A 14486-nucleotide genomic window follows, 5' to 3' on the forward strand; every position below is an offset into this window, starting at 1 on the left:
AACCACGGTCTCCAAAATCGGCGAACCGTCCTCTTCCGACGATTTCGCGCAGGTTACTTTCACTTTTCTCTTTTACGACACTTGCGAGTGACTCCCTCCCGTCGGTCTTTCTCCTCTCTCGCGGAACTCACGCTGAGTGCCTCACCGAGGTTTCGCGCGCGGAACTCAGCGCCTACTTCGAGCAATTACTTTCCCATCACGTGCACAGGTTCCGCGAAGGTCTTTTTTCGGCGTCTCCGACGGCGGAGAATCCGCCACCGGATCAAGCATGTGCAAATTGGATGGGAAATGTCTAGTCGGCGTAGAGTTATCGCTATTTTTCAATGCAAACACTGGAAGCTCTTAACCTTTTCGCGTGAGCAGTGCCGCGGCGCAGGTGTTTGGTTAGGTTAACAGGTTCGATGACTTTCCCTTTTTCTGACTTTTCTCTCTCTCTCTCTTTCTCTCTTACTTTTGCACTCTCGCAGTCAGGGTTACCAGGTCCAAACTTTAAAAATCTGGCAAAGTATCGATTAAAAATCTGGAAAAATCTGGCAGACGAAAATTTAATAATTTTGAATAGTAAACGGTATGGATGATATGAATTGATTCAAAAATTTGTTGAATTAAGATGGTTTAACTGATTATATGACCTAAAAAATGATGAATTTACATTTTCTTTTTGAAAACACATTCTATTTTTATTAGATTTTCAATGAAATAAGTTTATTTAAATCAAAAATGTGTTTAAAATGGGCATAAAGTTAAAAATCTGGCAAAATCTGTCAAAATCAGGCACAGAGAAGGGTAAATCTTTATTCTGGTTGACACTTGAAAAATCTGGCATTCCCAGATTTATCTGGCAACCTGGCAACCCTGCTCGCAGTGATGCTGCAACGATAACGACGATGCTCTTAAGACGGTACACCGCGGAGCTTTTTTTTGTGCCCGGAGGAGCAGGATGCCGTAACAAGTCCGCGCAACCTGAAAAAAACGGCCATCGATAGCTCCACATTTCGGAATCTGGTTTTCGTTACATAACCTCACTCTCGCGCTCCGGCGCGCCTTCCATCTCACAGCCTACTGCGCTTCATGGCGGTCATCAAACGTCAAAAAGAAAAACATTCTAACCTCAAAGTGCAAGCCACATGTTTCCTCATAAAACAAAGTAATCAATTTGCAACCACTAACCTGTGCGACCTCCACAGCTGGAACCGCGGTTCTACACGGCGTTCTGACGCTTGCCGTTGAACTCGACCGTGGTGAGGTGCCGCAAGCGGTCGCGATCGTCGGGAAAGCCGGTCATCAGCGAGATCGCACCCAGCAGGACGTGATCGGCCGGGGTGGCGTCCTCCTTCCGGATCAGCTCGACGCCGATGTCCACGATGGCGATCGGATGGTGGGCGAGGGCGGCGAACGAGAGGTAGTAGTATCTGCGGGGAAGGAAAGAGGGGTGAAAAGAGACGTTTAGATGCATTTGACACGCGATTTGCTTCCGCACGGTGGAGATGACCTTAGATGGTAGTTTTGGATATCTTCGTTTCGATTGCATGGTGTCGATTCAAATCCTTCTAACAAAAATTCTTACGCTGTTTGTCTCCCTCCAAATGACGAAAACAAATGTTTTTTAGTTTGACACCCCTTTTTACACGGAGTTCACACACACTACCAATCGTTTGTTTTGATAGTGTGCGTAAGCGCCGTGTAAAAAGTGACAGTTCGTCACTTTTTAGTTTGACATTGTCAAACAAACGGGGTCTAAACTAAAAAGTGTCAAACGAAAAAGTGACCAACCACCGGGGGTTGAGTGTAGTCACCAAAGAGTTATAAATTAGGCTAAGCACGCAAAAAAAAACTATCATTTCAAGATTGTTATCTAATCTGATCCAACCCTAGCGCAGCCATTCTTTCGGAAGCATCCTGGAGAATGTTTGGGCGATTACTTCTAAAATCCTTCTTTTCTAAACGGTCAGGCCCACTTCGTAAAGTTAACCGCAAAGATGATTCGTCCAAATGAATGGAATTAGTTACATTTTTTGCGTTAATTCATCAAAAATATACTGAAAGTTCCAGAAGTTTCATTTTTTTAATTTAAAAAACGTTTTTTTTTCGAAATTCAGTTGAACTAGGCCATTATTTTTTTTTTTGTAGCGTTAAACCTAAGATTTTTTATCTTAAAAACTTCAAATTTTATTGATATTGTTACCACCTTCGAATAACTGCACAGACTAAAAACCTTTTAAAAAACTGTAGATTCAAGTAAGTAGTTCAAAATGAATTTTCTGATATTAATTTTATGTTTATTAGACTACGATTGTAATATTTCGATCGAAAAAAAAAAATTTAGAAATTGAAAAAAATATATTTGAAAGCTCAAAACAATTAAAAACCAGAAATTTGAAGATATAAAAGTTCTGTTATTGAAAAAAAAAAACTTGTTGCCAACAGTTTGAAATCCATTCGTTTTTAATTTATTCAATAATAATTCTGTAATTTATGGAATTTTATCAATATTTTGAATTTTGAAATACATGAATTCAAACAAATTATTTTGTTATTTTTATGAAACCTTACAATTTTATTTCAAACTTTTAAATTTTCAAATTTATGACCTTTTTACTGTTGCATTTTTAAACATTTAACTTAAAAACCAGTTTTTTTTATTACTGCAGTTTATCAAAAACGACCGTCAATACATTTTTGTTAATAATAGAAACAAAAACTATGAAATTACAATTTCTTAAGATTCCCAAATTTAAAGATTCAAAACTTTTAAAACTCTTAAATTTAAAGATTTTAAGGTTCAGTGAAAAAAATATATAAATAATAGTATTCCTTAGAAAAATATGCTGAAATCGCAGCATTTAAAAAAATATAATTTTCAATTTATTCAATATTAACTCTGCAATTTTAGAATTTTATCTATAAAGAATTTTCTTATTCATGAATTTAAAAACAAACATTTTGGAAATTTTATTGGTTGGAATTTTTAGACTAGCTGTAATTTTTTAAAGTTAAAAAAAATCATAAAAATCGTATTACCAAAACAATCGTAATAAAATACGTTAATTCAAAAAAATACAGAACAAAAAAACTAAAATTAAATTAAAAAATCAAACACAGAAATTTGAGGATTTAAAAAAAATATTATTAAAAAATACATATGTTGCCTTCCTTTTTAGTAGAACAATTTCAATAATTAAAAAAAAGCTCTAGAACTTTTTTCAAAGCAACAGTTAAAAAAACGGAAACAAAATTCTAGTTACTAAAGTCTAAAATCTCAAAATTTAAAAAGGCAAAAATTTGAACAATTCAAAAACATTTTATCACTTTTTAAACTTTAAAGTTCCTTCAAATTTAATTCAGGGTGGCAACTCAAGTCGGGAAATCGAGAAAGTCGGGAATTCGTCAAAATCCGTCAAAAATCGGGGAAAAGTCTGAAATTTGTAACTTTTTGTTAAAATGTCGGGAATACCAAGCATACTGGTTTGAAAATTATTTTCTCTCTCTTGCATATTTTTTTAAATATTTTGTACAATTTTTGAATAAAATTAAATAAATTTTTCTTTAGTAACATAATTTAAATTTATGGTTCCTTTCACTAATTCAATCTATTTGAGAGACATTAAAAATCCTAATAAATATTGGATGCATTTGACACAGATAATAAAAAATTTTTAATGACAGATCTCGATTCTAGATAAAGCTTGATTTTCAGTTATCGGCAAACTTTAGTATTGAATAAAGTTCAATCGTTTTCTGTTTACGTTTGTTTTATGTATTAAAAAGATAAATAAAATAATTGCAAAAAAAATCCAAGAAAATTTGGTTTAAGTTATTGCAAACATGTTTAAATCATTTGTTTCTTCGTTTGCCATCTTCGTGGTAAAACATAAAATCTTATCTAACTGAATTTTTCATGGAATAAAATAAAATACTGACAACTAGATAAATCAATATTGATTCAACAATTCAATATCTAAATTTACAAAAAAAAATAAAAAAGGAAACGCGGTAAAAAAATGCTATAAACGAACTTCTAAATATTTTTCTACAATCTTTGAAAAGATTATAACAGCTATCATGTTTTAAGCGTTCTTTGAAATAAAATAAAATTTTGAAATTCAGTTTTCTTCAACTTTTTCTCATTTCCATTTACCAATTTAAAAAAAAAAAACAAAAAAAAAGTATTGTTAAGCTTTCGGTTATTTTTCAAAGACTTATTGTTTAGTTTCTAATCTAAATCTAAAATAATGAGTAATGAGTTTCTGTTGTTACAAAAAAATATCAATCGTTAGAATTTTTAAAATTCCTTTAGAATTTTATGACTGTTTATTAAGAGTTTTTTGTTTGAAATTATTCTTTAGATAATAAATGCCTATTATTTGAGTTTCTGGAAAAGTCGGACATTTGAAAATGGGATTTGAGTGGTCACCCTGCTTCAAATGTTTAATGCTTTAATTTTGAGATTTTAGAATTCAGGAATTAGAATTTGTTTTCTACTTTTTAGATTTTTGAAATATTAAAAGCTGCGAAACTGCTGAATTAACCCTTTCAGGCCTAATGGGTCATATTTGACCCAAACAAAAATTGTTTTTTTTTAGAAATAAGGACTGAAAGGGGTAATTAAAGTTTTTCTTTGAATTGTGGAAATTTTAAATTCTAAAAAAAGGGAATTTTGATTGTTTGGAGCTTTGAATGATGACTTTAAAGTAAAAAACTATCGCGAATAATGGTATTACCACTCCCAAATATTTATGAATCAAGAAATAAAAAAATAAATATATTAAAATTGTTCAAATGTTTAAGTTTAAAATTTAAAAACCATTAATGTGTTGATTTATTAGTTCTTATTTATAGAACAATTGTTATTATCAGACACTTATTGTAATATTTATGATTGAAACTATTGCAAAAAAATATATAATAATTAGGGAAACGGCATGTATTTCCATCGGGCCCCTAATGTTGGCATATCAGCACTTTGGCGTTCGATTACAGCTTCTAAAAAGCTTTGCAATCAATAAATAGCATAATGGGAAGTAAACAAACAAGTTTCTATTAAAAAAAATGCAAAACAATTTGTTTAGGGAGCGTCTTTTATTACGTAACGCAGTTGAGAAAAGTGCGAGTTAGGCTCCATACATTTTTTTAAATTTGTATGGAAATTTTGTTATCTGGGGACGAGGTAGACCAAAAATCATTTTTTTTTGCGTTACGCAATAAAAGAACGTTCCCTTAATACTTGTAGTCCCAACGGGGTCCAAAAAGTTGGAAATGCAACTTCAACAGGCTGTATCTTAGCGAAAACTCAACCGACTTGGATGATTCTTGTTTCATTAAATCTAGAAGGATGTCCAGAATCCAAAAAAGATCCAAAATAGATCAAATTACCTTAAAAAACATACGAGAATTACCCCTATTATGAATATTGCGGATTTAGTACACTCAAACCCCGTTCGTTTGACACTTACTTCACTTTTTAGTTTGACACCCCTTTAACACGGAGTTTACACACACTAGCATACGTTTGTGTTAACAGTGCGCGTGAGCGCTGGTTTTGTTCGATGCCGCCATCATGCGACCTCGTGCTCCATTTGTTTGTCAACAAAGCTGCAGCTAGAGGGCGTGCTAACTATTCCAGGTTTTTCCAGACTTTTCCAGAAATCGACACCATGAACCATACATTTTTAGCAATACTACTCACCTAATCTCCCACCCCTGGATGCTCGCCACCGCCGGCAGCTTGATCTGCTTCAACTTGGGCAACATCCGGCAGTCCTCGGCATCCAGCGGCACCGCCTTCATCTCGTTGCTCCGCTCGCTCACGTGGCACCCCTCGTCCCCGCAGACGATCTTCAGCGCGTCGTGGTACCGGCTGTTGTACGCCTTCAACAGCAGCGCCACATCCGCGCCGGAACCGCGCTTGAAGGCGTACGCCACCAGCAGGTCCTCGTCGCACCGGAAGTGGCACGCAAACAGGCGACAGTTGGGGTGGACCTCGTCCAACCGGAGGCACGATCCGCCGTCCAGCGCGGACTCGAAGTTGTGCGTCCAGTAGACCGGATGTTCCCGCGGGGGGGCGTACGGGATCGTCGGCTGGAAGCCCTGCCGGGACAGGTTGAACCAGGAACGGTCCTCGGACTTGCCTAGGCGGTTCCGGATCTTGCCGGATCCCAGGCAGAACGACGTGTAGAAGGGGAGTTCGCGCGGTCCGCGGACGAAAAAGTACCGCCAGAGAAGGTTCCAGAAGCGATCGTTCAGTTTGAGGAACCGGATGTTGCACTCTTCTGGGGTGAGGAGATCCTTTTTCATGGATTCTTCCAGGGATTCGAAGGTCCAACCGGGGGCAAAGATGGCGACTGAGAATTTAAACTGCATGACGGTGGCCAGCGTTTGATGGGTGTCCATTTTGGCCGTTTGTCCCCTGCCGAACACGTCGATTCCGACGAAAACATCCAACTTCCGGTTCGGGTAGTAGTTCCGGATGAGGTTATCCGTCCGCTCCAGACTCTGGTTGTTCCAGGTGTAATTGAGAAAGATGCCGTCGCAGGCCGCGAAAAAGCTCCGATTCTGACTGTTCAGTTCGTTCTGCCAGCTGAGCAGGCCCTTCTCCGTAATGGCGTCGTACCAGATTATCAAACTTCCGGGAATGCGCTCGTGCGACTTCCGCGTCAGATAAGCTACAAAATCTATCAACAGCGGAACCTTGTCCTCGTCCAGGGTACACTCGATGTTCAGGAGCCAACCCTGTCAACAAACATAAGTAACATTTGTACCGTTCCCAAACGTCGCTAGCGCAACCTCTCCACCAAACAAGATAAATAGTCTCACCTCAAACTGACAGATCCGCGCCACCGAAACCAGCGCGTCCGCCACCCTCCGCGCCGACTCCTCCGACTGCAGAATGTCCTTCAGGAAGCTCGCATTTCCGGCCTCGATGATGAACGTCCCGATGACCTTGACCCCATTCTTGTGCGCACAATCCAGCCACTGCAGCGTCGGAATCGTCACAAAGCTGTGGCTAAAGTAGCAAAACACGTCCACCGCGGCCCAATTATAGAACCGATAGTCAACCCACGGTCCCCCGGTCGTCCCGTTGATGAACCGATCCGTCAGATAGTTCCCCTTAAAGTCGTGACACAGCAGTACCTGGGGCCGCGTCCCGTCCTCCACAAAGTCCGTAATGCCGGCGTTGAAATCGATCTCCTGGTACCGCTCGCCCAAATACCGCGATCCGGAACGGGCCACCAGCGGATGGACCAGACTGCGCCAGCTCACCGGATGTCGCTCAAACTCCAGCAGCTCGCTGATCGTGTGGATCGGTTGGCACTCGTGGCCCTCTTGGTAGCGACGGGACGATGACGATGACGACGGTCGGTAACGGGACATTCCGGAAGTGCAAGAAGAGAAAACGGAGAAAGAATCGAAACTAGAGCGAACTGCACTTTGGCCAGGGACTGGGTCAACTGAAAGCGAATTGCGCGCAGAAGGCAGAAAACGTTCATGCAATGGACGCGGGGGTCGTCCGCGAATTGCGCACCGGAAGTAGAGGGCAAACTGCTTAAAATTAAAATTTCCAATAGAAAAATTACTTTTTCAAGAAATGTCAAAATTGTACGCAATTTCTGAACGACCCCCTCTAAAACTATGATGCATAAATAAACGCATATTATTTTGCGCCAGACTTTTTATCAGTTCTTTCTTTTCTTTGCTCTCTGTTATGATGCACTTATCTCGAGACGGAACGTGCCCTTGAGAGGAATGCAATTCCCGTTGGAGTGTTCCCGATGCATCGGGTGCAGCATTCATTATGATTTTTTTTGTGTTTTTAATTCATTTTGATTATTGAGGATTTGCTCTTTTTCTTTAGAAAAAAAAAACACAGAAATTTTAAAAGTTTCAGATCTTTAAATCTAAACGTCTGAAATTCTAACATATAAAAATTTATAAATGTAGAGATCTTAAAACCCCAAATCATAAAGTCTCAAACAATTTTAAAATCTAAATAAAATTAAAAATGTAAATATCCAAAAGTATACAAAAAATCTAAAATAAATGCAATTAAAAAAATCTAAAAATCTAAGAACACCTACTCAAAAATTCCTCAAATCCGAAAATGTAGAAATCTTTAGGTCCAAAATCTTAAAATAAATCATTCCAAGGATCTTAAAACTATTATAGTTTTAAAACCTCAAGATCTGGAAATCTAACAATAACAAAATCTAAACATCTAACAACCCAAAAATTTAAAATTACATGAATTGAAGGATTTTAAGATCTAAAAATCTAAAATTCTAAGAAACTCCAAAATCTAAGAATCTTTGGATCTGAAGATTTTAAATCCATATTAACACTTTAAAAACCCCCATACAGTAAAAATATAAATCTAACCATCTTAAAAAAACGAGAGTTGAAGAATTGAAAGATCTTAAAATATAAACCCAAAAATTCAGCCTTAAACTTAAATCTTAAACCATTGAAACCAAAAATCTTTTTTAATCTCAAAAATCGCTGAATTCATAAATAAAAAATAAAAAAAATTATTCAACAATCTAAAAATATTTCAAATTAGCTAAAAAAAAAACAAAAATATAAACTAAAAATTTAATAAGACCGTTAAGAACATTTTTTGAAGTTTATGTCATCTCAAATTCTCACATTTTTAAACATCTTAAAATATGAAAAAAAATCAATAAACAAAATTCTAAAGAAGTCTGAAAATTTAAAAAAAATCAAAAACAAAAATTTTGAAAACAAAAAATACAAATTTTAAATATAATTTTTTTTAAATATATGAAACGTTTTAAATAAAAAATAATTTTAATGTAAAAATTTTAAAATATAAGAGTTTTAAAATACAAAAATTTTAAAATATAAAAATTTTAAAATATTAAAAAATTTAAATATAAAAATTTTTAAATATGAAAATTTTAAAATAAAAAAAGGATTAAAATATATTTTTTTAAATATTAAAAAAATCAACATACAAATTTTTAAATATAAAAATTTTAAAATATGAAAATTTTAAAATTATAGAATATAAAAATGTTTAAATAACTTTTTTTAATATATTTTTTTCAAATACATTTCTTTAAATATAAATTTTGCTAAACATGAAAATTTCTTAATATAAAAATTTTTAAAAATATTTTTTTTAAATAAAATTATTTTTAAATATAAAAATTTTAAAACATGCATTTTTTTAAATCGGAATATTTTGAAATATGAAAATTTTAAAACACGAAAATGTTTAATCAATTAATAAATATAAGCATTTTTAAATATAAATTGTTTTGAATATAAAAATGTTTAAGGTCGTAGAAGGTGTCTTTTACTGTTGGGGCAATGACTGTCAATGATGGTTTTGAATTCAGGGTCCAGAAATAGTAAATTGAAATGAAAATATAATCACGATATGTAAATTGCTTCTACAAACAACACAAAGAAAACCATTCTTTGATTGAAACATTCTGAATCAAGATTTGAATGTTTTTTTCTAAAACAAACATGGCCGCCAAATGGCCGCTCGGGAATGATGCCTTCCAGTGCCTTAAATATAAAAAAAAATGTAAAAATATCAAAAAATAAATAAAATATAAAAATTTTAAAACATAAAATTTTTAAAACATAAAAATTTTAAAATATAAAATTTTTAAAATATAAAAATTTTAAAATATAAAAATTTTAAGATATAAAAATTTTAAAATATAAAAATTTTAAGATATAAAAATTTTAAAATATAAAAATTTTAAAATATAAAAATTTTAAAATATAAAAATTTAAAATATAAAAAAATTAAATATAAAAAAATTAGGCATAAAAAAATTAAATATGAAAATTTTTAAACATAAATTTTTTAAATATATATTTTTTTAAACAAAAATTTTAAAATATAGAAATTTTTAAATATTAAAACTAAAATTCTTTAGGTCTTTTTTTTGTCTTTTTTGTTTTTTTTGTCTCATTTGTCTTTTTTGTCTTTTTTGTCTTTTTTGTCTTTTTTGTTTTTTTTGTCTTTTTTGTCTTTTTTGTCGTTTTTGTCTTTTTTGTCTTTTTTGTCTTTTTTGTCTTTTTTGTCTTTTTTGTCTTTTTTTTTTTTGTCTTTTTGTCTTTTTTGTCTTTGTCTTTTTTGTCTTTTTTGTCTTTTTGTCTTTTTGTCTTTTTGTCTTTTTGTCTTTTTGTCTGTCTTTTTTTTTTTTTTTGTCTTTTTGTCTTTTTGTCTTTTTGTCTTTTTGTCTTTTTGTCTTTTTGTCTTTTTGTCTTTTTGTCTTTTTGTCTTTTTGTCTTTTTGTCTTTTTGTCTTTTTGTCTTTTTGTCTTTTTGTCTTTTTGTCTTTTTGTCTTTTTGTCTTTTTGTCTTTTTGTCTTTTTGTCTTTTTGTCTTTTTGTCTTTTTGTCTTTTTGTCTTTTTGTCTTTTTGTCTTTTTGTCTTTTTGTCTTTTTGTCTTTTTGTCTTTTTGTCTTTTTGTCTTTTTGTCTTTTTGTCTTTTTGTCTTTTTGTCTTTTTGTCTTTTTGTCTTTTTGTCTTTTTGTCTTTTTGTCTTTTTGTCTTTTTGTCTTTTTGTCTTTTTGTCTTTTTGTCTTTTTGTCTTTTTGTCTTTTTGTCTTTTTGTCTTTTTGTCTTTTTTTTTTTGTCTTTTTGTCTTTTTGTCTTTTTGTCTTTTTGTCTTTTTGTCTTTTTGTCTTTTTGTCTTTTTGTCTTTTTGTCTTTTTGTCTTTTTGTCTTTTTGTCTTTTTGTCTTTTTGTCTTTTTGTCTTTTTGTCTTTTTGTCTTTTTGTCTTTTTGTCTTTTTGTCTTTTTGTCTTTTTGTCTTTTTGTCTTTTTGTCTTTTTGTCTTTTTGTCTTTTTGTCTTTTTGTCTTTTTGTCTTTTTGTCTTTTTGTCTTTTTGTCTTTTTGTCTTTTTGTCTTTTTGTCTTTTTGTCTTTTTGTCTTTTTGTCTTTTTGTCTTTTTGTCTTTTTGTCTTTTTGTCTTTTTGTCTTTTTGTCTTTTTGTCTTTTTGTCTTTTTGTCTTTTTGTCTTTTTGTCTTTTTGTCTTTTTGTCTTTTTTGTCTTTTTTGTCTTTTTTGTCTTTTTTGTCTTTTTTGTCTTTTTTGTCTTTTTTGTCTTTTTTGTCTTTTTTGTCTTTTTTGTCTTTTTTGTCTTTTTTGTCGTTTTTGTCTTTGTTTCTTTGTGTCTTTTTGTACCTTTGTATTTATTTTGTTGTGTCTTTTTGTACCTTTGTATTTATTTTGTTTTGTATTTTTGTATTTTTAAATTATTTGTGATTTTGTAGTATTGTTTTTCTGTTTCTTTTATTCTGTGTTTTAGCGTGGACAAAATTTTTATCAGAAAATCAAACAAGCCAAAATTAAATTAACCCTCTACAGCCCAATTTTTTTTCGATTTTTTTTTTTTATTTTTCCCATGTTTAGTAGGTCATTTTGAGCAACTTTTTTTCTTCAAAAAACTCTACTTCTCTTGGTTTATTTTTTTTTTATTTTTAGTATATTAATTTGCATTTATCTTGTTTAGTTTATGTTTGTTTTTTTTTTGTAATATTTGACCTATTCTACCACCTCCTAGCGTTTTATTTTGCCTATCAATTTTTTTTTCATGTTTTTACAATCACTTTGTCCATATTTTGCTTGTTTTTCACATTTTATGCTACAGAATGGCATCATTATCATTTAAATTGTAAAAAAATGCGCAGAGGCATAATTTGGAACACTACAAAAAAAAATACTGCAAGCTTCTTTTTACTTAAAATATAGGAAAATTTCTCGGATTTTTTTTAAAAAGCACAGCAAAAGTTGATCTTTAACAAAATTACATTTTAAAAACATTAGCAAAGTCACATAAAACAAGTAAAACTTGCAACCCTAAAATCTTCAAAAAAAATTAAGAGCTTTCCTTTCCAAAGTTTTTTTAAGATCAAAAATTTGCTGATAATGGTTTTTTTTTTTTGATTTTTTAAATCGAAGCCCGTCTAGATGCGGGGTAGGGTTGTAGAGGATTAAAATTAATCCTTGTTAAGGATGTTACGAATTTTATTAAAAATATTTGTACTTCGGCTCTGGTCGAGGTCGAGAGGGGACAAAACACTACATTTAAAATTTGCAGACTAAAAAAAACTGAGAGTATCACAAAAAGCTTTATTAATCATTACAGGTATGCTACTTTAAATATTTGCATAATATGCATAAATCTCAGATTTTTTTTAATTTTTTGTCGTGGACCTTAAATTTAAAATTTGTAAACAAAATTGTGAAAAAGTGTTCGTGATTAAATAAAGCAATAGTGTATTCTGAATGATCTATAATCGATGTCAGTTTTCTTTTCAATCAAAATGTAATTTTTAGTCAATCATTTATTATTTGTCACATAATTTTGTGGGGAAATTTTGACAAAAACAAGTGTCAAATCTGTTTGTCTGTAGTATCAATGTAAACAAATCATTCATGGTTGCATGTTTTATCACTCGATTCATTGGCAATCAATTTTAATCTTTTTAAGCACAATTTTAGCACTTACCAGCACACTCACTAGGCGCAGTTTTTTCCATACTTCCGTCACTACTCATTTTATTAACAATTAACTATTTTTAAAACAAAATTCGCACTCTGATTCGCTTTTAAAATTTCGTAAACAGCCACGACACAAAAAAACATAAACACAACACACCGGCAAGTGACCACCGTGCTTGCATGTGTTTGTGACAGCCACCGTCACGAAAAGGCCTTTTTTTGACACATTGAAATGTTTCACATTTCGCGCGCGCAATTTTGAACAAACAAAAAACGGCTCGCGTGCATCGAGTCGATTGCTCTCCGCATTAAATTCGTCGCAATGGATCCCGTCCCAGTGCCAACCCTGCCCGAGCTACCGCCGGAGACTTGGACCGAGATCTTCGCGCATCTGTCCGCCGGTCAGCTGCTGAAGATGCGCCGCGTTTGCCGCCGCTGGCGGGAACTCGCAACCGCTGCTGCCGTACTGCGCGCCAAGCTCGCGGTCACCTTTCCCCGGACGTTCCCCGTGGACGTCGATTACGCGCCCTATCCGGCCCTGCTGCCCGTCGGCAAGGTCACCTTCGAACAGGTCCCGGTGGTTGGGGTTTGCAGTTGGTGGCCGGCGTTCGGGCCGGGGCTGGTCGAGTTTCGGATTAGAGGGTGTTCGCTCGAGAGGCCGGTTCTGGTCGGATTTCTGAAGCACACGCCTAATGTTAGAGTTTTTGAACTTGCGGATATTAGATGCAGTGGTGAATGGAGCGGCACCGATGGAGTAGATCTTGCCAAGCTGGAGAATCTTGGGCTTGTCGATTTCGCGAAAGGTTTGAGCATCTTTGGAAATTGCAACTTGAAAGTATTGGGATTCACCTGGGAGAGCATCGATGTTTCCACGTTGGAATTTGTCAACTTTGTTGGCCGTTTTCAAGATACGCTGGAGGAGCTGTACATGACTGCTTCAGAAGATATTCTGGTCGAATTAATGAAACTGCAACGATTGAAGCTGAAGAAATTGTTGCTAAACAGTTTTGCTTTCGAAAACAACCAGCTTATTATCGATCTCTGCAGGAAGCAACCACTTTTGGAATGGCTCGATCTTACGCAAATTCTGTCTTTTGACGGAGCAGAGAGAGAGGGAAAGGTTTGCAATAAAATTTATTTTTGTATATCAAAAATTATAATTATCTTCACATTTCAGGAATTGAAGGAAATCGGCGAGCTTCTTCCCAGATTAAAATTCTTCTCAGTGAACATCACACCAGACACCTGTTTCGATCTATCATTTGTGTCGAAAATGCCTCAACTGAAGAAACTCAAAATAGATGGCATCAGCGGAGACTTCCCGCAGGACGTAGTCGGTCCAATCTGTCCCAATTTACGCACGTTGACGTTTTCGAGTATCCACTTCGTGTGCTGTTCCTTGCAAAAAATTCTAGCAAAAATGCCCAACCTCCAAACCTTAACTTTTGAACACTGCACGGTTGACGTCTGGTCCGACCTGCTAAAGGCGCTCGAACCCCTAAAACTGCTCCAAAATTTAACCCTCTGGATGACCGGCGCGACCGCCAAAACCTACAGCGACTTCAACGACCTGACCAACCTGAGCCATCTCAAGATATACCTTTGCGGAATGCCACCGGCGCTGCTGGCAACACTGCTGAAGCGATGCGCCAACCTGAGGGAACTTAACCTGCCCGGCATGGACTACGATCTCGACAACGACGCGGTTCGCGTTATCGGCCAGGAGCTGCCGCTGCTGAACCGGCTGAGAGTGAAACGGGGGCGGCTCTCTGAGGCTGCCGAAAGTTTCATCCGTGAAAACTGTGGCTCGCTGCACGTGTTGGATATTACGAAGAATTAGCGGGAAGGGTTGCGAGGTTGGCTTTATTTCGTTGATCGTTCAAAATAAAGACCATGAAACAGCTTTGTTAAACTGTGAGAAAAATCGCAAAATGCCAAAAAAATAATTTGTCGATAGTAGATTAAGAACATTCGATCGTAATTTCTCAATCTACTATCA

General features: G+C 34.5%; 1 protein-coding gene across 2 annotated transcripts; it reads right to left on the reverse strand.

The window, feature by feature from the left end:
- Positions 1 to 1103: 1103 nt before the first annotated feature.
- LOC6044791 (cytosolic endo-beta-N-acetylglucosaminidase) lies at positions 1104 to 12628 on the reverse strand. 2 transcript variants are annotated; one of them, XM_038248970.1, is made up of 4 exons: positions 12495 to 12628; positions 6814 to 7322; positions 5687 to 6729; positions 1104 to 1412 (listed from the first exon to the last, which is right to left on the reverse strand). In XM_038248970.1, the coding sequence occupies exons 1-4, from the start codon at positions 12541 to 12543 to the stop codon at positions 1202 to 1204; spliced, it is 1812 nt and encodes a 603-aa protein (XP_038104898.1). In that variant the 5' UTR covers positions 12544 to 12628; the 3' UTR covers positions 1104 to 1201. The 2 variants fall into 2 exon arrangements, with proteins under 2 accessions (XP_038104898.1, XP_038104899.1); XM_038248971.1 differs by lacking the exon at positions 12495 to 12628 and having other exon boundaries at positions 6814 to 7499.
- Positions 12629 to 14486: the final 1858 nt, after the last annotated feature.

This window comes from Culex quinquefasciatus, chromosome 1 (assembly GCF_015732765.1).
Source record: "Culex quinquefasciatus strain JHB chromosome 1, VPISU_Cqui_1.0_pri_paternal, whole genome shotgun sequence".
Lineage (NCBI taxonomy): Eukaryota > Metazoa > Arthropoda > Insecta > Diptera > Culicidae > Culex > Culex quinquefasciatus.

Excerpts from the sequence above, each read along its gene's own strand:
- LOC6044791 (XM_038248970.1), bottom strand. The coding sequence starts at position 12,543 with ATGAGTAGTGACGGAAGTATGGAAAAAACTGCGCCTAGTGAGTGTGCT. Across the intron at positions 7,323-12,494 it reads TGCGCCTAGTGAGTGTGCTG|AGGGCCACGAGTGCCAACCG; the intron begins GTAAGTGCTAAA and ends GTCGCTACCAAG. Across the intron at positions 6,730-6,813 it reads CGCGGATCTGTCAGTTTGAG|GGTTGGCTCCTGAACATCGA; the intron begins GTGAGACTATTT and ends GTTTGTTGACAG.